The sequence below is a fragment of the Ischnura elegans genome, chromosome 9 (genome assembly GCF_921293095.1).
Source record: "Ischnura elegans chromosome 9, ioIscEleg1.1, whole genome shotgun sequence".
Classification (NCBI taxonomy): Eukaryota; Metazoa; Arthropoda; class Insecta; order Odonata; family Coenagrionidae; genus Ischnura; species Ischnura elegans.
Window position 1 is genome coordinate 20844813 of NC_060254.1, and position 26768 is coordinate 20871580.

At 38.1% G+C, this 26768-nt stretch overlaps 1 protein-coding gene across 1 annotated transcript in view; it reads left to right on the plus strand.

Moving 5' to 3' along the window:
- The window catches only part of LOC124165903, a 33125-nt gene extending 6930 nt beyond the window's left edge, over positions 1 to 26195 (plus strand). Inside the window, exon 4 of the mRNA XM_046543442.1 lies at positions 25770 to 26195. Within this exon, the coding sequence (XP_046399398.1) occupies positions 25770 to 26195 (426 nt within the window). The remainder of the gene's footprint in view (positions 1 to 25769) is intronic.
- The last annotated feature ends 573 nt before the right edge of the window (positions 26196 to 26768 follow it).

The following is a 26768-nucleotide window of genomic DNA, read 5'->3' on the forward strand; positions in this document are numbered from 1 at the left end:
AAATTGCAGCTCCCAGGAGAAGAAAAGAACAATGTCCTCGACACTCAAGCCAGACATTTCAAGGAGAACTTCTCAAACGAGGTTGCCGCGTCCGCGAAAGAGAGAGTAGAAAAAGACGGTACGGTCATTAAAAGTTGCAAGTACCGAAGAGAGAGTTCACAAGACTCAACCCCCTCATTAACTCGGGAGGAAAGTGAGGATAGTCTTGCAGGGCTTTTACCAAGAATAAAGGGGTGGGTGGCCACTCTCACCTACCAAATACAAATTGTTGGCCAATGATGGGTGGTAAGTACGCTTTTTAACGACATAAATAAAAATATTATCTATAAATATATGCCTTCAACATAGCTCTTGTTTGATAGAAACAGTTTTTATCCGATTGTATCTAATAGCGCTTGATTTTCATCCATTGTCAGCCGCAGTAAATTTTAAAAATAATTATTTAGCACGCCTGTCGCCTATTCCGCGATAAATCAAGTAATGATGTTCCTTCTCCCCAACGACAATGGAGTCGTTCTGTAAAACCCTACATTTCAATTTATAAAAATAATTACGTAGATGGAAGGGAAAGTAAGTGAAAACGAAAAAGAAGGATCCATCATTCAGGCAATCTCTAACAAGTAAAAAATGAAATAATATGTATATTGCCAACCCCTTTTCAAGGGTAGTTGACATCATTGAAGTTTCGACTCGTGCAACTCCTTCAGAGAAATCCGATCGCTTAAGTAAGTAAATAATCTCTGACTGCAGTGTCAGTGACAATTAACCACGAGGCACGGATGCGCGAGGCTAAGAATTATAGTAGTGAAGCCTAGAAGCGTCCGAAAGGAGCTGGTTTCGTCATTAAGTTATCTGCGGAAGGGTCAAGGCTTTTTATAAATTGGAGACGTGGCTTGCTAGCAAAGAAGAGCTCCTTGAAATAAAAAAATTGGAGTGGAGATAGAATAAATTAAACGCTGAACTTAAACGTAAAAATATTTTTTGTGCGACTCACGTTTCACCATAAGTTTCACTGCTACCGAGCCTATAGAAACTAAGCTGTGGGGAAGCCCGAGTAGCACAATACTTATTAATATTTTTACTAATACTTAAGTACTATATCGTAACCATACTATTTAGTAAGTATTATATCGTATCGCAGTTCGTAGAATATATTATATTTTTATTAATACTTTAGTATCGATATCATAGCTACAACTTGCAATTAACGGAGAACGCCAAGCTTCTTAACTAATTAATGAAGTTCCAACTTCGGGATAAAGGCTCTGATAACGGGCAGCAACTCAATACCACAGCTCCGTCTACTTCATTACTACTTCCTAATACTTATTAGTGTTTTTACGAGGAATTGCATGTTCAATTTATTCTGTCTCTATGAAGCTCCTTGGTATGTAAAAATTCCCGCCCTTAGACTTTTGGATAAATTTAAACTGAAATAAAATCTTTCGCCATCCTAATATTGCCACACGAGAGTTATGCCTACTCAAAACAATGGAATAGATTTTTAATTATTGATAATCCATTGGTATGAGGTTTTTTATTTTTAATTTCCCTTCTAAGGGTTTCCACATGTTTACTTCCTGGAGTAGATTTCATCTTTGAATTGATCTTATGGAGAATCAATTTTTATACCGGCATAAATGTTTTATTTCATGCCAAGATCCCACCATACCACGAGGTAACGTTGCAGGCGTAAACTTCCCCTTAAAGTTCTTCAGCCAGTAGCCTCCAACGCAAACGCCCCATCGATATCGTTACTATAACTTGCCATAGTAATTCACAGAGAACGCAAAGGCTTCTTAAGTAATCAATGAAGTTTACCTTCAAGGGACAGTAATTTAGAGGTTATGTGTTGCTTCCAACTTCGGGATAAAGGCTCTGATAACGGGCAGCAACTCAATACCACAGCTACGTCTACTTCATTAGTACTCCCTTACTGCGCTCTCGTCGTTAATCACATGAACCGTGAACGCCAGGAGGATATTTTCCTCAGGCGAAGTCTTATTTTCTCAACTCATAAGATCAACAAAACAAGCATCAGAAAACGAAATATCCCCGTATAATATTCAATAAAATCAATATCTACTCCTGAGTGGGGATTCTTTCCCAATGGAAAACGAAAGCGTATGATTTTCGCCGCTTTTTCAACCCATAAGGACTCCGTTTTCTTAATAATGTCTGAGTACGCAATTTTTACTTCATCTTAGAACGCAATTTTCGTACGACATTGGACAGAACAAATCATGATGCAACATCATTAAACTCTTAAGTCCCCGTTATTTTGTGCAACTTTTTCTCGAGTAATTAAATTTGGAAATTTCTTTCATCTCAAAGCACAATGTATCGTAATATGTATTAGATCTTACACCTAGTAGGAAGGTGCATGTTATTTAGCGGTGATTATAGGAAAAATTGATATGCTATATTATTGACAGAGCACTTGAACGTGGTATATAAACTGAAGAAAGACGAATGGTGCTAATGTCCAGTGTATCGATTGGCAAAGGAAGGATTCTTGACCCAAGAATCTACCCTTTAAGTCAGGAAAAAATAGGATTTAATGCCCAGTTACGCCATTGACATTTACAAAACATTCTTGTTTGAAAAAAATATTTGAAAATCTAGTCAGGGCATGCATACAGTGAGTAAATATTTACCAATGGAATTCATAATGAACATATTGATAATAAAGTAGGACAGCAAATAAATATTCAATTAAAATATGTGCACTTTTTCTACTCTCTTCCTAAGTTTATCATCCCAATTTTGTAAACTTGCCCACTGAAGAGATCAATGAGATAATAACGAAGACCAGCGGTAGTATCAGTATGTCCCTCTTCTATCAAGAATAACCGGAGGGAAGAAGTCGTAGTCACACGCCTGAGGATAGAGCACACTACCCTCACACACTCATACCTCTTAACAGAAGAGAAGAACCCACCTTGGTGTGAAGATTGCGATTCAGATTTGCGTGTGAAACACATCCCGACGGAGTGTGAGAAATATCGGTCCCCTGGAGACAAGCACAAATTAAGCGGTACCATAAATCACAACCTCGGTGATTCACCGGAGCGCTTGTTACGTATAATTGCCTTTTTTAAAGGAAATCAACGTTTTAAAAAAATTCTTAATTGATTCAATCAAATGCATGCATATTTTTCACTCGAAATGTTAAAACCTGTTATTAAGCGGCAGTAAACACTTAAAATTTGTTTTACATAAGGACGGTTATAGTGCAAAATGACCTTTGCTGTCGACCCACCCCAAAAAATAAAACTAACACACACACACGAAAACCAAATGAACACTGATTTTCCTGCATGTCATTTTCATTTTTGAAACCACTTTAAAAGGCCATTAAACCGAGTGTGACTATTCTTATGCTACCTTTAGTGTTGATTCTTCAATAACTGATTTGTGATACGTATGATTAATTATTCAATAAATAAGTTGAAAATTGTATAAATTAATGCCTTTATTAGTGTGCAAAAATTTATGGAACAGCAAATTTGTCTTCGAGGCCTTAAGGATTGAAAAACGAACTGGAAGCTTCACTTCGATACTCTGGAGATAAAAACACTCGCCTTGTACCTTTTTTTAATTCTGGGAAAGATAAACCGTCTCAAATATTATTCATGAGCAAAAAAGGTAAGGTTTATTCACAAAATTTAATCCGTAGACGGAGTGTGGTAGTTTTTTATGCAGCATAAAATTCATATATAACTCATGAAATTTTACAGCAACGAGATTGCGACAGTATATGTGACCATAATTCCGCGTTCGAAATGTGGAGTCAAATTTATTACATTCACTTGGATATGAGAAGCAATATTGGTTTATCAGGCTCTTAATTCACAGCTGAAAATTTCCTCAATACTATATCCGCTCTCAGGAAAGCCCGCTTGATTTTTTTTTCAGCCGACCGGGAGCTAACCACTTTTATTCCTAAAGTCGAGAATATAATATATAACCTCCAGATATTTTACGATTATGGCTTGTTCTGTGCCGAGCAAAAAAAAAGCGGGAAATTTACGCTTGACCTCCAAAGCATCCATTTCACCCCGCGCATCACCTTCCAGAGATTAAAAATAATGGACTCATATAAGGTGTACTATATTAATTTACTTCGTGATAACGACAGGATATCGAACCAAATCGACCGAGATAAGGAAAACGAAGCATTTCCGTTCGTGGAATGGAATTCCATTCCTTAAAATAATTTAGCATTAATTCATTTGCTCTCAAGTCACCTTTAGAATCGCTATTTCGCATTGCAGTTATTAATGGATTAAATCGTAATAGATAGACAACTTAATTTTCCTCGTTGACAAACGACTACACTTAAGTAACGTAAAAAAGTGAAAAATTTATTAAGAGAACAGGGTTCCACATAACGCTATAATCCGCGATATCAAGGATGCTGAACAACTTTTGAAGAGGGACGATGCGATCATGACTACATGTCCACCGGTGACTGCTGGGAGACCGGTGGCTTAAATCACGTTTCAACTATTATTAGCCGGGACAGAGAACGGTTTGCGTGAAAATTTATTAGTAAAATGGCGATAATAAAAATAATTATCGATTTTTTTATAAATGTGTTCATTAAGTAGGTATATAATGTTTCTTTCGGCGAAAATTTCTTTATGTCAGCTTCAACCTTTCTGAGAAGTATTTCGACAACAACTTGTGATGGCACATTACATTGAGTCCATGGCTCCTTTGACATCTTTCGTTAGGAGTACGCTAATTTCGACGCCAGGTTTCTCTCTTGTCGAGCAACTAAGGGAAAAAATATTGACATTTATCAATTATGTTAAAATAACTGTATGAGATGACAAATTCGAAAATTAAAAATGCAATAACTGCAAGTAGTTCTGCTTTCGTTACATTTCTGTTAAAAACTGCACCATTCTTTTATGACAATCCTTTATGACCGCGAACAATTTGGAGATCACGAAACCGCCATGCTGATACCCATGGTTATTTCGCCGGCTAATTTGGCGACACGTCAATCTTGACACAATGAGGAATGCACTTGCACACAAGGTCACATGAGCGGATAATTAAACAAATTTTTCACCTTCTGGGCCGTGTACAATGCCAGGCCACAGGTCCATTTCAGAGAGGTTCAAAAAAAAAACTTTTTAGCGCGAAAGCCGCGCAAAAGAAGACACCTAATTTGGTGCACGCAAGCGTATCTCATCTCTCCTTCCCAGGGAACACTTTGAAACCCGAGGCGAGGGAAAGGGTTTCGCGGGCTAGTAGGTTAGTGTCTTTCTCCCTAAACGCGCATTACATTTACGCCCGACAAAAGCCGCATATACGACGCGGCGACCTCAACGCATCACAGAGGGAGACGGACCACGCGGTGCGGTGGCGGTGGGTTTATAATTACGAGCCCGGAGAGCGATAAAACGTCCCCCGACTTTTAATTTTATCACACAGGTACCGCGCGGCATGCAAAAAAATAATAATAGCGCATAGCTGGAAAGATACGGTCCCATGCATCACATATTTATTTCACCTCGCACTGTCTCTAACCACTCCATTTTTTTGACCCGACACGAAGTCAAATCTCCCTCAGATCTTTCGGTCACATATGATAGAAAAAAGACACCGATGCGTATTCAGATGTCATTATAAATATATTATTTTATATCGGCATCCCTAGTTCCCATTTAAGAGCTGCCCCATACGTGTCATAAGCAAGGTTTCCTTTTTATTCTGACGTCCCTCTCCAAGCCTATTCCAACTAGTGAACGAGGGGTCTGCAATTTGCATACGACTGTGTTTTTTTTTGCATCCATTTTGCTTCAACGTCGGGTGACATTTTGAGTGCTTGTCGGTTTATTTCGCACGCCACCGCCCAATTCAGTGGGACGAGGAGGACAGCAGAGGTCGGAAGTCGGGACAGGAAGACAGACCACATTTCATTCCGCAGCTTTTAATCACGATCTCCCACCGCTTTCCCTTTTTCTTCAATTAACTTACATCCTTTTAGCAGGATCATACTGCGGCTCATATCCTTTCCCCTCGGTTTCGAGGTCATTTCAGTCACCTGATCCACAAATGCGCTTTCAAAGCAAATGAACGTCATACCGACACTAAGCTCGGACATCACGTCGTAAAAACTTCCATGGAAAAAATGCACCACGATCTACGAGTAGAGGATTTTTACTACTTTCCATATACTAGACATTTTCCACAGTAATGAGACTGCAACTAATATTATATTGTTTCAAGGCCGTTACGCAGAGAAAACAAAATTGCACATTGTTTTCAAAAAGATGTTAAATACCATACACTTGATAAACTGGGTTGATTTTCCCTATTTGTGCCACCAATCAGAAAAAATATAGGAGGGGTTCCATCAGTATGACCAGTTTACAATTTGAGCTAATTATCATATTTTCCAATAGGTATGGCCAGCACTTTCTCAGTGGTTAGTTCGTTGGTATCCATTACATTTGAAATGATCACCCTTTACTGTTGATTTAGTTTTGAAAGATATTAATATGGCCTACTTACATTCTATTGCATTAGACTGAAGAATCTATGAAAGAATAATGGCAAAGAGTAATTTTAATCTTTACTACATCAAATAAAGGGCAGAAAACGATGAATGACAGTTTTTTATTTCAATAATTGAAATAATTTGAATATTTTGTGAAGATGCAATTTATAATGCATTTTAAGTGGACTTTGAATCACGTTTTGTTAACGGTATTTTTCAATTAATGTAAATTCGTGTAAGATTTGATAGGAAATGGTGCAACAAATGCTCACTTTGGTAATATCTAACTGTAAACATTTAACTTGTTTTCGAACTCTAAATGGGTACGACTTTGTTATTTCCTTCATCTAAGCTACATTACGATAAATGTGAAATGTGAATGATTTTTCAGCTTCAAAAGTGCCTCCCATCGTATACTAATCGCTAATCACTAACAATGGCGTAAATATTGACTACTTATTTTCCTACCCAGAAATTACAGGAAGTTTTTTTTAATCATCTTAACCTCATGTGGAGGTGGGATTGTTCCACTTAAAAAATACAAAACTGTCCAAAAAATCAATGAAAATATAAAAAAGTCACTATTAGCTTTGTTTTAAATCCTATACATTTGAAATAAGAAAGTGGAATTAGAGGTTTGTCTGAGCATATAGTACATAATAGCTTCCAAAATCTAAACAAAGTCACCCCAGTTGAAGGGACCTCTTTAAATACAATTTAAAGAACTGGAGACTGAATAAACAATTAATGAAAACAATATCATAATGAAAATATGGCTGTAAGGCTATAGTTTCTTAAAAAAAAGTAACTGTAATTTGACTTTTTAGCACATTATTCACCTAAGAGACTAATGTTTGCATTCGGGAACGTCTTCAAAACCCGTTGGAAAATTTTTGCCCCTGTTTTAATTCAAAAAAGAGGGAATATTCTTTTTATATTCCTTTTACTCCTAAAGAGGTATTAAAATAATTCCATCAACAAAATATTAGTAAACGCGGTTTAGTAATGAATTTTGTCTGTAAACGGATAACTGTTCACAAGTTATAACACTTAGACACATAAGGAAGTAATCGAGTCCAAGAATTATAATTCGGAGAGAATCCCATATTTACAGAACGGAGTTCCTATCACCGTATGGAGCGATGCTTTCAAGGGCCACACATTTCATTTCCCTCATCGATTAATCAAATGCTTGTTGACTCTAGTGAGCGAGGAAATATTTAGACGGAAGATAATTGGGCACGGGAAGCGCGCGGAAAGGCGCCATAGTCGACTTAGCAGACGGCGGACATTGGAATTCAGGAGAAGTGTATCCACTCCTCAAAATATGGGAACATAAACCTTGGTAAGCGTGAATTGTTGGATTCTACTACACTCGTCATTTTCCAACAAAAGGTCACTTTAGCAATTAGACTCGCTAATCCTTGCGAAAATAAGATAACATCTGATGGGTGCGAAAAATAGACGTAGATTATAGGATTCATAAAGAGTGTTGTGAGACTATTTTCGGATAAAAAACGTTAAATAGATGAGCTACTTCGCACCCTTCTGGCCCCAGTTTGACCAAGCATCAAGATTATGGGGTCCGGCAACCAAAGACTTAATCCTTGAAATAAATAAAATGCCATGTTAAGTCGCGTGATTCTTCAAAAACTGCTACAGCCGAACAGAAAGCTTTACAAAGATGTTAAACAAATCTCATTGGCAGTAGTGTTACACACTGTGTTAATAATAAATGTAAACCAGGGACAGTAATCCATGGAAATACAGGAAAATTGCTAGTCATAATTCATTCAACCGACCCAAGCATAGGGAATGGTAAACATACGTACATTACATTGCCTAGCCATGTCCAACAACACGTTGAAAACACTTGAAAAACTGGTACTAGAGTTCTTAAAAAGTAATTAAAATTTGGTATCGTTATAATCCAGGAATAATCTATATTTTGAGCAACATTTTATCACACAATATAGTTTATAATTGCCATTTAAACAGCATTATGATAGGTTGTAGGGATTCCTCCATTCGAGGGATGCTTATACCTCGAAATTCTATCTTCAATCAATTCCTACTTTTCAATAGAAACGGTTGGAGGAGGCCATAATTAGATCCAACTATCCAAACCTTAATGGATTATCCATGTGGTAATTGACGTCTTAAAAAGCACTGCACAACGAAAAGAGGATATTTTGTAAAACTTTTGCGGGTACTCGTCATGTTAAATAAAAGCTTTTGGGCTATCTCGCCGCTTCAAATTTTGTATCTCCTAGGAGAAAGCGAGCAGCATCGCTCGGGAAACGTTAGGGTCACCCAAAAATTGACGCGGCGAAATAGCCTAAAAGTTTTTTTATAACAAGATATTTTGTGTCGGAATGAACCATTGGCGAGTCCAACAGGAGAAAGGTTCGTTAGAAGCGAATTCGAGAGGGTCTGAGGAGGAGAAATATGGAGGAGACTACGATAATCACAGTTGCCATTTACATCCATTGAGTGTAAGCTTGAATCTACATATATATACCATATCGAAAGCAGCCTTAATATGTGTGCGGCGAGGGGTGTTAAGACTGACGTTGAAAGGGAACCATAGGGGAAGTTATTATTATTTTAGCATTCTAACGGTTAAGGTAGATTCACGCATGGTGCATTTGAGATTCACTCTGGCCATCTCTCCTTCGATCGTGGACTTCAAATCACAATACAGCCCACGCCCTTTCATTCAATCAATAAATCCTATTCTCTTCCCCTGCAAAATCCCTCTCCTCACACTCCAAATCCTACACTTTGTCGTTTCCCTTCCTCTCCGTCCACTTAACCTTCTCCGATGAAATAAAAAAAGGTTAACTTAAATATCCGCTTTTACTAATGCCACAATATTCATCTAGTATTCAACCCTGTAGTGCCATTTAAAAGCATCTCAGTCCTTGGGAATTTCCGAAGATGGTGCAAGAGTGTTAGAATCAGTCGCCATTGTAGAATAAATAATATTGGACATTATAGACAAGACTTCACATAACTATCTATATAAATATTATCGATCGAAATAAATAGTTTCCGGTGTAATTTAAGGATTTTTTTCATCATGTATCCTGAATGAATTAATCACAGCAATTTCATATAAAATATATTCTATTGAAAAACGGGTTTTACTACGGTGTAGCATCTACCGTAATTTAGAGTCAAGTAAATTTCTTCATCAAAACTTGAACATAATAGCTGTAGTGCATCTTGGAAAACACAAATATTTAATTTGGAATTACAATATTAGTTTACTCAGTCTCCATGTAGAAATATCAATCGAGAGACAGATGTATTCATTTGATATATGTCATTTTTCCACGTTCACCATTCTCCTCCACAACCTCATTTCGTAAACCTCCATTCTTTTCTAGTCCTCCTTCCTCAACGTCCATGTTTTCGCACTGTATAGCTCTACACTCCCGGTTAGACTCTTCACCCACCTTTTCTTTAAAAACTTACGTAACGATACAATTATAATCCCTCTCCTATCCTTCTGGAGATCAGACAAGTGAAGAAGATAACATCCAAAGATTTTGAAGGCAGAGAAATTTTTGAGGTTGATTAACAAGAAAAAAGGCGCCGCAGGAAAGAGAGGAATACAGAGCGAATGAGAGAAACAGATGGAAAACATGGGATGATTGCGATCGGAATGACGCTGGGGTTATGCAGGATATTCACGGCTCGATAAACGAGGGCTCACGATGTGACTGCATTTTACTGCAACAAGCCAACACGATGCACCACTCGTATTGAGAGCAAAGGCTTTTCATTTTGACGGCAAAGCGAGACCGCTTCAATCGTTAGGTTTCATTCGCATTCCCCCCATGACGACCCTTCTTTAAACTCCCGCAACGGATAAAATACGCACAAATAAGCACCTCATTACGGTCAACCGCAGTGGGAACGCAATTAATATAATGCGAATCGTGGAAACTGCAAATGAGGAAAATGTGATACCTATGAAGAAGTTATTCCTTCAAATATACTTACTACACTGAGACAAATAAGTCTGTTCGATAGTCAACATAATAAAATTCATAGATCAAACATCAAGAATCATTTGCATGGGAAGCAAGAAAATTAATACTTATACAAAAGATATCATCAATTTCTCAATACATTGAGAAGTTATACCTGCCATCTACATCTACATACTACCCCGCAAGCCGCCTAAAGGTGATCCTTATCCAGGGCATGGATGTTTGTGTTATAATTTGTTAGTCTTGGAAATCCTCGTTGTAAAAGGCCGTTATGTGCTGTTTACGGGGAAGTTGATAGTAAATTAAATTAAAAGGCGTGAGGCAGGGGGTGTAAGGACACCAGCCAATTACACGTAAAAAGGAAACGCTCCGACAAAATTACGACCGGCAATTATAAATAATTATTAAATTATTAAAGTTAAAAATTAAAGTTATTAAAATCGAGTATGGATAGTTAAAAATCAAAAGAAGGCACTTTGTTTTAATAAATAAAAGGTCGTAGCACTTTTCCTCAAGATTTCTTAATGCGTACAACGCGTTTCGGCTCACTGAGCCATCATTTGGCAAAAGATCAGATGATGCCATCATCTGCTCTTTTACCAGATGATGGCTCAGTGAGCCGAAAAGCGTTGTACGCATTAAAAAATCTTGTGGAAAAGTGCTGCGATCTTTTATTTACTTAAACATGTCTAACTTCCACCAATGGAAGCCTGAATCCGTTTAACTTAAAAGAAGGCACTATTTGGTCGGTTAACGCTGATAACCAACATACGACCAGCAGGTGCATATCAGTTTTAGTTCGAACCAATCACGATGAGTCTATATCACGGTCTTATATTAGATAAGAGATAATATCAAAGTCATCATGTACTCAGCCTTCTATTCCACTTTATAAAAATTCGCCGTCAACTAGCATGTCAAGAATAATTTTCCAAGTGTCACATAACATCATCATCACATAGAACACTCCAGATAAGATAATATTTGTTATCCTTTAACATTTTATTAGGGGAGCGTAGTAGCCAAGTGGGTAGAGCACTCAGCTGCTGACCTTACAGCCGGTTCATATCCCAGGGAAATTCTTCGGACTCCCAAAACAAAAGTCTTGCGTGCAAGGTGGCCCAGGAAACGAACTACTTGGTCGATCCATTTTATCTCTAATTAATTTTTCGTTGAAACCACATTTCGAATGCTTCCACTCTTCTCTTCTTCTGCCATATCCCAATGCCTTCTACCATTGAGAAGTATGCACCTATGTATATACAAAAACTTTGTGCCCAATGGATACGAGAGAGTCTTAGTTCAGTGCTGACATCGAGTGGAAAATCAAAACACTACTAAATATCACGTTGATCTAGTCTGTTTTCTTTACCTTATTTCTGCACCCAACTCCGTTTTTAAAAAATCACTAGAATCCCTTGGCTTCTCCCTTCCTCATAAATAGATAAGTGAATGAAAACGCCGGTTTAGGCAGCATTTTTGCTAACGGAGAAGTGAACGGTTTCCATACTAGCATTGCAATTAGTGTTTCAATTGACATGATATTGAAGCTAGTATTCTTCGCAGAAAAGATCGAGAGAATAACCTCATCACAATCCCGATTGAATATGCCTGTCTGGAGAATATACCTACCCGTCGACAGATAATCCTGCAAATTAGCTATCCATTACACCGCATGTAATTAATTACACGATTGTTATTTAACGATTTCGTGCTTTCAGTTTAGAGGCCGGTAAAGAGAAAAAATAGCACTAAGTAATCTGGGCGGAATAATTACCACGGAACCTGATGAAATTAACGTAAAAATTACCGTGGGGTCGATGGCCGATGATGTCGATGTTGGATATTCGGACAAACTAGCGTAAAACTTGGGATCTCCCGGTGTCTTGTCCTTTTTCATACGATTTGCAGCCGGGTTATGCTAATTCTAACCACGAATCGTGGAAAATTAAGCATTGGAAATTAAGATAACGTGGAGATGATATAAATTCGAAAAGTTAACTCCGAAACATACATTGATGGGGATAAAAAACAGTTCGACACGATGTCATTGCCTTTAGAGCGACAGTTCGCTGTTAGTTCTGCAGAAGAATGCGTGGTCCAGCCACGATTAATGTTTTCTATAAATGGCCCAAATCTGTGCAGCTAATTATTTCGTTAATGCTAATTTATAATTATTGCTCATCCTTTCTTTGAACTAGCCTATACGACGGCGTGTACATTTTGCCAAAGGGAAAGGAATTAATAATCTCTCCCGTACACGGAAATAATACAATGGCGTCCGAGGCTGACGACAAAACGCCGCACAGGGGAACACTTCATGGAAGGCCTTCCTTTCACAGCCTGGCTGGTTTTCTCATATAGACAGGAAGGTAAGGCATGCGACGTATTGTACGAATGCGTTTTGGTTAATGATTGAGCCCTCGGCCAAGAGGAACGGGTGAAAGCAAGTGCTGGGCGGGTCTTGAACTATGCGGCTGAGTGTGTTATAGTTCACCAGGACAATAAGAGAAAATGAACGGCTTCGACAAAATTCCATATCGATATATCTTCATAAAAAAGGACTGTAGATATTTTATACTGATGTATTGAGGTATAATATAATTTTTATTTCCGCAGTTATAAAACTAACGCAACAGAATTCACGAATCAAATAAAGACTTGCATCGAATAAACGGATTCGTTTGATTTAACTTTTATCTGAATATATGCTCTTATATTAATTTCTAATATGTCTCATAGTCTTATACCTCATTAAATAAAAAGTAATTAGCGAATAAAGAGTCTCAAAGGAAATTCGATTTGATATCTCACGAACATTTATTGATTAAAAGTAGTAGTAATAAACAACGCGACATCAGTTTCCTTATCAGGCAATAGTTACACATATCATTTCGCCTAGGTTAAGGGCCTAGATCTTCTCTTTAATGAATCTTTAAAGCTGTGAAGCTATTTTTTTCCTAAAATGAGTTTTTTTTTCCTTTTCCCGACCACTATCTTTAATTTTAAATTAGAATCTCGGAATGAAGGCCTTAAAATTGAAATGAAAATTTTCGCCAACGTTTCGGTTTACTTTTAAATCATCAGTTAATAAATAAATCGAATAAGTCTATAAATAAGAAAAATAATGTAATCAAAATGGTTTCCAATGAATATAATCATGTACCAGTAAGATATTGCTTTATACAATTCTAGAGGAATATTTTTAACGACCATGGTTTCGTCTAGCCGTCGACACAATCAGGTGCGTGGCAATAGTTCTTCCCGTGAGAATTTACTACGTTTTTCTTTGCTGTTGGTTCATTACAAAAATAAGGTGATAGTCATAACGGAAATAATGTAATTATAATGGTTTCGTTTTACTTATTTACCGAATAATTAGTCAATAAATAAACCGAAAAGTCGGTAATAATTGCATCTCAATTTAAGGATCTACACTCCAAGATTCTAATGTAACATCTGCTTATCTTTTACGGTGTTAACGTGTTGTTAACGTGTTGTTTCAGATTATACTCCCAAGAAAGTTACATAAAAATTGGCAAAGGTAAAAAATGAAAAGCACCAGAGAGTGAGGTTTGGGAGAGCGGTGGGGGATGGAATGATTCCTTGAGGGACTCCCAGAAGGCACCAGATCCCTTCTCCTGCTGCCTTGGGTGACGTGCCTCCCTTCGGAATAGGAGCACAGGAGGATTAACACATGAGGGATTGTGGCGTGCCTTAACACGGGCGAATAGAGGCAGGTGTCGCGTGCACACTCGTTTCCATGGAGAAGTGTTCCTGAGGGGGGATGTCATCTCTCTAAGGGAAATCCCCTCTCGTGCTCGCAAGGGCGACCAATTAGGACGTCGCAGACTTCAAGCCACGAATCGGAACCGACCAACGTACACGTAAAAAACTGAGGGGGCCGTCTGGGGACCTCAGCCTAGTGCGACAACCCCAGGGGTAAAACTGAGGGTGATCTTCAATTAGGAAAGGAATGCAATGAAACAGCAAGGAAGAAAATCAAGCTCTTTGCGGCTGATTTTATTATTATTAACAGCAATTAAAAGCTTAGTAAATTACTACAAGAAGATCTATCGCATTACATCAAATGATATCGACTGTTCGACGAAACCATGATCGAGACAAAAAATCTTTGTGGAATTTTACAAACTTTTTTAATATCGGTTCAACGTGAATATATATGTAATCTTTGCAAAAATAGAAAGAAATAGCTTTACTTTCCATTTTTTGTTAGTTTTGAAAGTTATTTCGACATAGAAATTTAACATAGAGACAGACATGTAAGGGATGTTTCGGCGTCTGAAACGCTATTCTCATTTATTAATTCTGCCACATACATGTGTATTTTTTTATTGTTCCTATGCTAAAACATTTAGAATTCTTAGCATTACTTTTAAATGTTATCTCTGTGTATGGGTATACTCTCTATATCTAAATCGGAAACGGGATAATCACCAAACTAGTTTTCCTCCCTCGACAAACTATCAAGCCACCACACCAACCCGATTTTCTAGATGCACATTGATGATACAGGTACAGCACCGATTTGTGCATTACATGGCCTCGTCAATAGAAAAATTATTCCATAAAATACTTTAATTTCATGGTTCTATCAGTTTATTAAAATAAATTTTTCAACAAAAAGCCGATTCATCAACAAGCTAGCATTAATACACTTCAATCTACTGAAATCAATTGATAACTCAGAACCCACTACCATTCCTACTATTTAATTCCACCAAAAGGTTGTCAGGAATACTAGATCGATAATTGTTTTCGAGTAAATAAAAAAGGGATGATACTTTTCCACAAATTTATTGAGTAAAGTATATGTTCTTGAAAAAATAAAACGGTCGAAATGAGTTATATGTTACTCAATAATTTCGTGGCAAAGTGCCATTTATTTTCAATTAAGTCAGAATGTCTCTCCACTATATCTCGCCTGCCTTAGTTACTTTTATTTTTACAGAGCACACACAAAGTGACAAAATAAAATTCTACCCACCGCAAGCACGATGATTTTTGAGCACTACTTGATTAAATCATTCCTCCGCTTAATCCTGCGCACTCTCCGAAGGCTCACCAACCAGCACTTTCCTAGAACAATCCCACGGCAGAGATTAGTTCAATACATCCCATGAGATTTGAAGCTGGAAAGGGGGAAAAGGCGGCGACGGAGATTTTCGGAAGATTATCCATTGGGTTTCATTCCATGCTTTTCGCTGAGAATTTGGGCAACATTTTGGAGGCGGATATCACCGGATCAACACGGGTTAAAAGTGGAATCCTGTCTCCGCCAGCGGCTCTTTTATACGCTCCAAAAACGAGACAGCTCCGCAATCAAAATGTTATGGAACGAGTGATTCGACGAATAAATATTTTTCGTGGCTCTGGTGATATTTTTGCACACACTCCCTTGCGAAGAATCGTAGACAGCCAGATTGAGGCCTCTTCGGCATTAATAAAAGAATCGACTATGCTTGGACCTTAGTTTTTAGAGCACATCATGGTGACATGAAAAAGTATCTCTTATCACTTGATGAAAGAAAATAGTGGCACCAGCCGCTACCTTTTATTGTTAGATGATGGTAATCCCAAGACAAGATATGCTCTAATTGAGCCTATATTCCCTCTCTACAATTGTACAACATGAACAGGTGAATTTTCGTATAAAATCGTTTCAGGCTTGATTTTGTGGAAGTTTGCTATAACCATGATAAAAACACAAAAAATGTTTCAACGCTTCCTTGAAAATGACAAAAAGCGTTGAAACCATAGTCAGTCGTTGAGTGTTAAATTAAATAGTGTGGAAATTACCATCTTTGTTTTTATCATGGTGAAGTTTCTTTAGGTGGAATTAAAATTATCATCATGATTATTCCAGCTATACCTAAGAATAAAGATTCACTCACATAGTCAAACATGCTCTGTCAGTCTTCTTAATGCGGTGGACTAAGAAATTACCTATCTATATTTCATGTATTTAACGATGTCCTGTCCTCTACGGATCCACAACTAGTTATAATGGTTGCTGGGAATTCAATGAATAGCCACGGATTCCGCTCGGGGGGAAAACCAGGGGAAAAGATTTGAAAAACAGGGTACTAAGCTGAGGGTTAAAAACTAATTTTAACACTTATTATGATCGAAAAACCTTCATTTTTCAAACTTTGTGTAAAAATGATGTTTAATATTTTGTTCTCTAAGGTTTCTTGGTCAGTTAACTTTTTCTTATACCGCCTAAATCCACCTTATGATAATGATGATGTTGATTATGATTACTCATCAAAACTCGGGTCGCGTAGTATAAAAAGTAGTGGCATAAGTAAAAGTCAACTAACCAAAAAAATTGAAGTCCTCATGGATTACCTATAATGGAAATCCACACAGTTAATAATGAGTTAGTAAATTATGTAATCTTTTATGATAATTCAAAGTAATCGTGTTTTTATATTCCGGGGGTTCCAAACCCCCCTCGCTACGCCACTTTCAATAATGATGTTAGTGAGGTGTGACTTGCACCGATACACAGTCAAGGTCCGAATCCCCCCACTCACGGACTCGGCCCGTCCGCTGGCCTTCTCGCCGTTGCTGGAGAGGTTATTTCAGAGCACGGACGACGACGAAGACAAAGGCCCTGGCGAGTGAGTGTATTAGGGCTGGATTTCCGCCGGATTCGTGAAGGGTGGCGCGCACAGAAGGGTGAGAGCAAAAGGGGGGTACGAAGAGAGAGTTGGGCGGTGGTTGAGTTTTGTGGATCAAGTGTGTTTGTGTCCGTGCAAGGACCAGAGAGTGTGTGTCTCCGTGAGTGTTTGTTTGGTTTGTCCTCGTGTGTGCGTGACAGGGAGAGAGAGAGGGTTGTATGCAGTACGAAGCGGGGATAATCAGTGGGATTAGAAGGCGGTCGGTCGACCTTTCCTGCTGACCCTTTGGCGGAAAGGGGACGTCACAGTTGAAGATTAAGCTGAAGAGAGGGAAAGGGATCATTAGGATTTCTCCAGTCTGCGCAGGATTACGGAGGAAGGCTGGCCGAGTTCTCGATCCCAGGGTTACGCACACAAAAGGGTTGTTTTTCTTTTGTTTTATTCCTCTTTCGTTTAAACGAGTTTTTGGACACAGAGGTTAGGAAGTCCGGTGACTCGGGATTCGAGGAAGAGCTTGATTGGAAATTACGCTCTTGTGTCCTTGCCGCTAGGAATCCAGGAAGAAATCCTGAGAGGGCTGGATTTCATCAGGGGAGCCGTCGTTCCAAGAACAGAGCATTTTGCGGGCGACTCATGGAATTTAATTGATACATCAAAACACTTTCGGAGATGATAACGAGCGACGCGAATATTATGCGATAACGAGCGACGCAATGCATTAATATGCGTAGCTTGTTCGTATTTTAAGACAATGCACTTTTTCTAGCCTCCTAAAATTTTAGGCAGTTTAGATATATTCTCTTCAGGGTGTTAGACAGTTTAAAAAATACATATTTCTTCCAAATTACGCCAAAGTTTCAGGGAAATTATTCACCTACATCAGGGATTTGTTATGTTTAATGCACAGTTTTTCATATAAAACTCAAAAATTAATGTGAACAATATATAGTTTTTAAATAGTTTGAAATTTATCTGACCCACACTCCATAAGTGATTTAAAAATGTGGTTGATAAAATATTATATTATTTATGTGAACCTCGGCAATTATTTAAACGTTCCTTATCCATCTAAGAGTAGAAACGAGAGGTAATTGAAAGTTAAAGACAGGTAAATTCTATCAACTACCTCGTACAGTAACTATGGTAATGACTACGATATGTTTTTGCAGCATTGAGTTTCAAAAAATAACGAAAAAGAGGGAGTAAAATGCGTGTCAGGTATAAAACCATGCATTAATTTAATGTAATTATCATCCAGAAATTCAATGTCATGCAAACCATTTAAATAGCTGTACATCACCCACGTTTTGGACACCAAAGTTAGGAACGCCGGTAACTCGGGAGTCAATGACGAAATCTAATAGGACATAATATTCCTTCCTGGCCCCTTCGCCTTAGGGAGAATTCCGGGGGTTGAATTTCATCAGGAAAGGCGTCATTTCAAGACTAGAGCATTTCATGAGCCAACTCAACGTATAAATTTGTATACATCGATGTTAAATTTGCCATTGATGTCTGATTTCGTCGAAAATAACGAGTGACCTAAGAATCCCTTGGCAAAAATCTCCGCAGGCTATTAATGTATTCGAATACAATGCACTCCATCAAGCCTCGAAATATTACATTTATGAATTCATTATGTGAATCCAGGAAATTCATTATTGCTTCATGTTCTACTGAGAGTAGTTCTCGATGGATATTGCTCGTTAAAGGTATATGAATATTAATAACTACAGCTTATGGTAATTTTCTAAGTTCAGCTTGATTGGGTTCAAAAAATAATTACCTAAAAGAAGGAATGGAGGTAAGTTAGACGCTTAGCTATGTTAACATTGCTAACTTCATGGTCATTTCAAAGTTCGTGAGTTTTTGAGTCAGTCATCGAACAATAGATCTGTTAGTTAAGATTGCGATTCAAGATTAACGATTGACCGCCTCTTTCAAATAAGGAAGTAGTTAATCATTTACTTCACCACGAAACCTTTTTCTAAACTCAATTACAAGATGAAACGTTTCGGTATATAGCATTTCCCTTATTTATAAAATAATATTTTTAGTCAGAGTTAGGCATAATGTTAAATAATTTCCAATCCCTGTTGGTCCACTAAGACTTACTAAGAGTGGCTGAAAAATATTTGAAGTGTTAGTTATGGTGGGCTAGGAGAGAGAGGTTTTAGATGAGATACGGTAAAGATAAAAGGGTTTGGATTAAGGGAGTACTGAGCGAGTAAGGAATGTTGAAAACTGTGCTAGGGAGGAGAATGCTTGGCAGGCGGGAAGGTGGAGGAAAAGAATAGGATATTTAGACAGAACGAATTTGAAATTATTTAACTTTCTGTTATTTGAGGAGAGGAAATCCAAGATGGAATGGGGGATTGCCGAAGTGATTCTCAAATTCTTCATGCAAACCAACCTTAAGTGGTGGAATACTTTAATCACACTTGAGGGCTAGGTTAATCGTATTTCTTAAATTTCTATTTACCATATTTGCATTTAATACCATTTGCCATTCTTGGAATGTAGGAGGTTCTTATCTAGTTGGATAGAGATTCCACTGTTATGGTTCATTAATTCATATTCATAATTTTATCTCGACGAATTTGGCGCAGCGTAACTATAATCCGAAAAGAATCACGATTATCATATTCCAACATTTTGATGACACAAAGCAATCTATTTTTTTACTGTTCTACTCAACAAGTTTTTGATAGAGTTTAATAACTCTTAATATTCATTTGGAATGAATGCTATAAAAACTTTTAAGGGGTATTCATATCAAATCCTGATTACGTCATGGAATCGTTAGCAATGACTTTTGGACTTGTGAACTATCGCTGAGGAGTCGTTCTGCATATTGATCGCCATGGGCTCTGGCAGAGAAACTGCCTCGAATACCAGATGTCAGGTGAACTGATAATGCATGAAGCCGTGACGTAGTGAGACCGTAAACCGTTACGTGACCCGAACGCCAATATCTAGGAGGCATCGTCTGACTCTACTAAACGCTGCGCCTCCACCGACGTAATTAGAGGAAAGCTTCATGGGGCGCAGAGTCAACTGATGAAAGATTGCGCCACGCGTGAAACTGCTCTCTAATTCGGGAACAGACGACGAATTGCCATTGCGCTGTCTCACTTTTGAATCGCCAAACCCCAGCTGAGTGGATTGAATCAAGATTACAATGCGGAAATTAAAATCAGCTCTGGGGTATTTGAAATGCTCAAATACATGTAGTTATTCATTGATATCGTACTTTCTTACCTCTATCGTCTCAGTCTCAACTCTGTGGAAATTCATTTTAATAATGAAATGGAAAAACTTTATTTCGTTTCACCAATTTATTTAAAGTCATGCCTAGTTTTGACGCAGCGGCGTCATCGTCAGATATAAAGGGTCGTATCATTGGTTTGGTTCTTATATTCGTTCCACGTTACGGAGGAGGAAGAAGATAGGTGGAAGGGGATGACACTGCTAGGTGGGGATAGGAGAGGAAAGGAATAGGTGGGATGGCAGACCGTAGGTGGGTTTGACTTTTGAAGGGTTGGTGGTGACTAAGGTAGCAGTGAGTGTGTCTATGGGAGTGGGGTCTGGTGAGAATTACGGGAAATTCGTACTTTCTTGGCGGCTTGTGCCAACGAAGTCCTCTAGATCCTCAGCTCAATGAATTTCCAAATGTCAACGCGTCACTTTTAAAGATCGAATAGGTACATTTTCAAATCACGTATCAATAAATAAGATAATTGATATCAATAAGTAATGTATCATTTATTGATAGTTGATTATCACAATAAATCAATAGTACCCATTTGTTATTTATATTTGGTTTCAAAATGTGACACGCCCAAATTAACTACTTATTATTACTATCGGAAGCACATCAGTTAAGATAGATTCTTAAGAAAGAGCCCTGCACACAGATGAAGCCATTGATACCGTAAACCCTCTGGTCTTCATTATCACACCTTCCTTGAGCCTTAAAAATTCCCTGCCTCTAATTACAAACGTTACTAATAATCTTTCCTTTGAATTCAAAACCTTTAACACGACAGTCAACAAGCCTTTCACTAAATCTTTCTTGAATAACATTGCTATTCCTTCATCTTAATGACCGTTTAAATTAGGTGAATTGGAAAAACATATTTTGTTAATTCAAAAAGTTATTCATCGCTTTCAAAAAATGATTTGAAATGTGAATCTTACACTCTAATGAATGATAATTGAAACAATCATACGAACAAAAACAGAAGTTAGGAGGACCTTAAATAGTGGGTTAACTATCAGCCGGTATTAACAGGAAAAAATATTTTTCCCACTAGTTCGTTACATCTTTGCTTTTCCTTTACAATCACAGCAAAAGATAGACAAGCTAACAAAAGAGAAAATCAATGAAAAATGGTTCAAAATTTTGATATTTAATGTGCATACATAAATTGCAGGCAAAGGCTTTCAATGGAAAACAGTTTTTTTATGAGACAGAAATGACCTTAAAATCTGTAGCGAGAGGAAAGACATTCCTCTTCTTGCACAACAGAGAATTCAAAGAAAGAAGACCACAATAATAATAAATCAACTTTATTGGGCAATCTTCCTTCTAACCATCGAAGTAAGCCGATACAGCATCAGTAGAATCTGAATCAAATCTATTTTAATAGCCACCCTTTTGCGCAATGACCACTCAACCCATCACTCCTTTCCCCCACACAATCGGTGACCGCCAAGGCCTCCTTTAGCACGTTCACCGCTTCAACCCTCGCCCGGTGACACATCACAACCACGGCCCGGAGAATAAGCGAGGTCCTCCAAACCCAACGTCATTATTTCGCGTCGACCCTTGAAGGTGCGATCTGTTCGCCCCGTCGTTCATTGCTTCCGTTTGCGATTGTCGCGGATGAGGGTCATGGGAGCTGTATGCATGGGACTATTCCGCTCGGCGGAGGAAGACATATAGCCTTAGATCTTGCGTTGTCTGAGGAAGACCGCTGCTAGAGGTGCAAAACGGACTTGGGTGACGGGGCACCATCCCCAAATGAGTGTGTTTGTAGAGGAAGATGTGAGGGTTTGGAAGGCAGGAAGCGATAAACAATTGTCAGCGAAAGCAGAGCTGGGAGAGAGTGAGATGGAGGTGCGGTATTCGCGTGAAAGGTGTGCTTCGTATGTCTGCGGGCGACTCTCGCCGCAAATGGGGGAGAGGCCGACTGAGAGGTAATTGGCTTCCAAAACACGGGAAAAGCAGAGCTTGATTCATTAAATTTTAGGTACCGTAACGCATACCCACAAATTTATTCCACACATTTGTTTTAAAATATAAGCCGTCCCCCAAAAAACTCAGATTAAAAAAAACTTATTTTGAAGTTACTATGAGGAAAAATGTTTTCACAATTATTAAAAACGATGTGGCAGCTACATGTTCCTCCAATTAACTTTACAACAAAAAAAGAACACGCAGTTTAAATCTTTCCCGAATGGAGATGAAAATGTATACATTTCTGTTGCTACTAAGGATCAACAGTGGGTTGTCATGGGTTAAAAACTATGTTATATACGCCTTCCACAATTTAAGACAAATAGTATAAATTTATTTCCACCAATTCGCTTAAAGAAACTGTCTAAAGTCGGAATTGAATATGAAATACACTCCCAATTTTCAATGATTTCTTCAACATAACATTTTTCACTTCGTAGCAACGAATTATATTACGAATTACCAAACACTAAAAAATCGTTGAAATTTTGAAAAACATTCATATATACTGTCGTCATAAACGAAGACAAATCGTATCAACTTTAATTCAACCATTCGCTTAAACTTTCGCACACTGTCTTGAGTCGGAATTGACTAAGGAAAAACTTTTCTAAAGTATCGTACAATATTTTCCTCATTATAATCTTCTTCAATTCGCAACACTGAATTATAAAATTCAACCAAATTTCCTTTGATATGTGCCGTAACACCGTTCCGGGCGAATTTAACCATTTGGGAATAGCATTTGCAACACTAAGCGAAATTACGAGGTTCGTTCAGTAAATAATGTCCCATATTTTTAATCAGAGCATATTCATTTTTAAGAGTCAGAATTTGGCAACAATATGCATCAACATGTCTTGTCCATATTCTATTTTTTACGCAGTCTTCATTACGTTCTACGGCCGAGCGCCAACATTTGTGGGGAGCATGTATTCCATGGCTATGAAAGTTCTTGTTTTGTAAGACGAGCGTGGCTCATCATGGAGCTCCTTTCCTGCATATGCTGAGGCTATAACTTTCCATACCTACCACCAAACTGTACTCCTACCAAATACAGTATCACCATACACTGCACACAAATGTTTATGGATTTTCACCATGTTTGTTTTTCTACACACAATAAAGTAATAACAGAACGCTGCTTTTAATGCGAGTCACATGTATACGCAATTTTGACGCTGTACTACGGTTCTTCCATCTACTGAAACGGTGCCAAACTTCACCGGCGCAGAGAAAAAAATCACATGTGAAGCACCAACAAGAAAATTGATCTATGTCTATCAATGGCTTTTTTTTTAATGTGGGGCTTTACTAATTGAACGAACCTCGTACAAGGGCGTACCCAGAATCAAAACTAGGGGGGAAAAAGGAATGAAACCAAAATTTAAGAAAATTATATCAGCGCATTATTAGTATTTTTAAATTATTTGCTTGAAAAAATTAATTTAGTTACATGTATTATACTAATATCTTTTTCCATGGGTTTTAAGAAAAATTTTTGAAAACTTTCGATGCAATCCAGTTTGATTTTCCTTAACGACTTATGCGATTTTTCTTCGAGGGGGGTGAGGGGAAAACCACACGTCTCTTTATTCCTCATTTAAATGCTTTAAAGAAGATAAGAGAGAGCCTCCCAGCACGGACTGGCTTATTTAATTTCAATAAATGATTATGAAAAGAATATACAGGATATATTATAATAAGAGAGCACACTAAAAATGGTTATAAGTATAAAACGGAGCCTAATATTCTTTCAGGGAAATCTAGTTGGCAGGCGGATTGAAGGCCTACAAGATATATAATTTCTATCAAATTCATTTTTATTACTTTTTACAGGCTCAACTGATGAATCGAGATTAAAAATAAAATCTATCCAGCGAAACAAAAGCATTATATTGATAATAAATCTTTTTTCTATTACCAAAGGCATAAATGTTGGCTAAGAAATTATGACTTAAAAACGGAGTAGGTACATGGAAAAGTGCAAAAAACATAAAAGTCAAATAAGTGAATCTTGTCCCCATGAAAAACTCCTGATAATATTCTTCATGATATCATCTTCCGAAGATTCATGAATATAACTGTTTGGCGCATTTCAGAATAGCTTCAGCTCCTTATCATTGAATACGCTTGCTATTCCAATGAAGTTAACACTGACTATCTCAGAACCAAATACGTCCAAATCTCGAATCCGCGCCAATGGAAATAAAGAGCGGGAGATAACGCAGCAATCCGGCGTGAAAAAAATAGGAAAAATATTTTTTACAATACTATGGATCATACATCATAACCTGACTCAACCAAATTCCTCACTTTACTTCGGTGGCTCAGATCTAAGACTCAAGTTGAGATAAAGTTCGTGTTTAAGAAACTAATTTCAACTCAACTCACTTGGGCTTCAGTACTTTCGATATAAATAGATGCTAAGAATATGATAAAAGTTAAAAAGGTGAGAACTAAATTAAAATAACGGATCATAGGCATTGGCCACAGGAATACTTTTTTCCATGAGTCTGGAAAAATAGGAGCTGCCAATGCCGGAAGGGTACTCAAAATATGAGATGGATGACCTAGAATGCGCAGGAGACCCCGGAGCAAACCATTGTAATTTAGTAAGCAAAAAATAAAATACGCCATAAAAAATTAATACGCTACATTTTCAGCTATTAGGGTTATTAAGTTTCAAAATTAAGTTATTATCCCAGTCGAAAACAATAGTTTTTCTATCCGACTAATGGGGGAAATGTTTAGGAAAATAAAAAACTGGCAATACAACTCAATCCACGGAAGTGGAAGAATGAGAAGGATAGAAAACAATACGCAATTTGCGGAGGAGTTTGTATGTTTCAAAGAGAGAGAACTCACGAGGTAGTGGGAATAAGTGATAGCGTTTCCGGGGCGACGGGGAAGACTATAAGAAGAGGATAAAGATTTAGATATGTGATTTAAACATGCCTGAGTGAAATTATAACTAACAGGAGATAACAAGGGCAAAATAAGGGAAGAAAATTTCTAATTTCCATGGTATACTTAGTTTCAAAATATTATTTTGAAATTAAATACCCATGAAATTTCATTTTATAGACACCGTAAAATTTTTCATTCCGGCCAAAGGGTCGTGAAAACTCAAAGTAAACAAAAACAAATAAAATCTCACCACCCTGGAAATCACTCGAAATACAAGAAGACAGCTTCAAATTTTCATTATTAATTTAGTGTTAAAATGAAGTAGTTTATAGAGCAGGAGTACTTTTTTATCCAAGTAACTCGTTTGGAAACGCCTAGGATAATTAAAACTGGCAATGCCGCGAAAATAATGATTAAAACTCTGATAAGTTAGTGTAGGTTTCCAACTCCAGCAGCGATCCCTTGGAGCAAGTGCGGAAGAGTGGTATGGTGTGGGAAGGGAGCGAAGAGGGTGGCTGAGGGAGGAATTCGCGGTCAAGACACGATGGAGGCAAGGGAAGAATGTGGGACTGGAGAGAAGGATGCACACACAGCAGAGGGCGCAATCTATTTCCATTCTAATTTGGTCCAGCACCAACCCCCTCACCCCTTACTCCGACGGAAAGCCACCCAAATTCCCTTTCCACCACGAGGCGAACCCTGTCCCTGACCATTCGTCCCAAATGCCACTCCATTCCTCCTTGCCCGCCTCACCAAGTTACTCTTCCATGCAGGAGCGGACTGGCCAGAGAAAGCGGGTGGGAAGCCCCAGCCCTGGGCCCACGGCCTCGGGGATCTCTCAGTACCCTCAACTTTCCTTGGACTCTGCCAGTACGTGAATTATAAAATGAAAGATTAAAAAGTGGCATATGGGTGTAAGCCATGTGGTACATCGGATTTTGCCCCGACGTGTCGTGACCGACTGCTGGTCACTTCTTCAAAGGAAAATATCACTCCCTTTGAAGAAGCTATACTATTTTTGCTTGTTGACAGCTATCAGTATATCAGCACAAATTAAAGTTATAATGCCTCAAAAATTTCTTGATACGAACTGCTGCGCGTTTACGAGTGCGAGAAGAAAGATAGACGGGCCATAAACATTGCAGGGGTATCGCGCATCCATTTTATTCCTTGACTAAAGCTATTAAAATATCATTCCCTTGAAGAAGTGACCAGCAGCCGGTCACGAAACGTCGGATATAAGTACACTGGCACTAGCATCTTGTCCAATATAGTCCACAAAAAAATTCAAAAGAGGGGAAAGACACTTCGGTAGCTTAACCGAATAAAGTACTCGATCGAAAATCGACAGATACGGGTTCGAATCCCGCTAAAGGCAAATCAACTTTTCTGCGCCGATTTTCGCACTACACGTCGGGACGAAAACCGTTATACCATGCGGCACACACCCG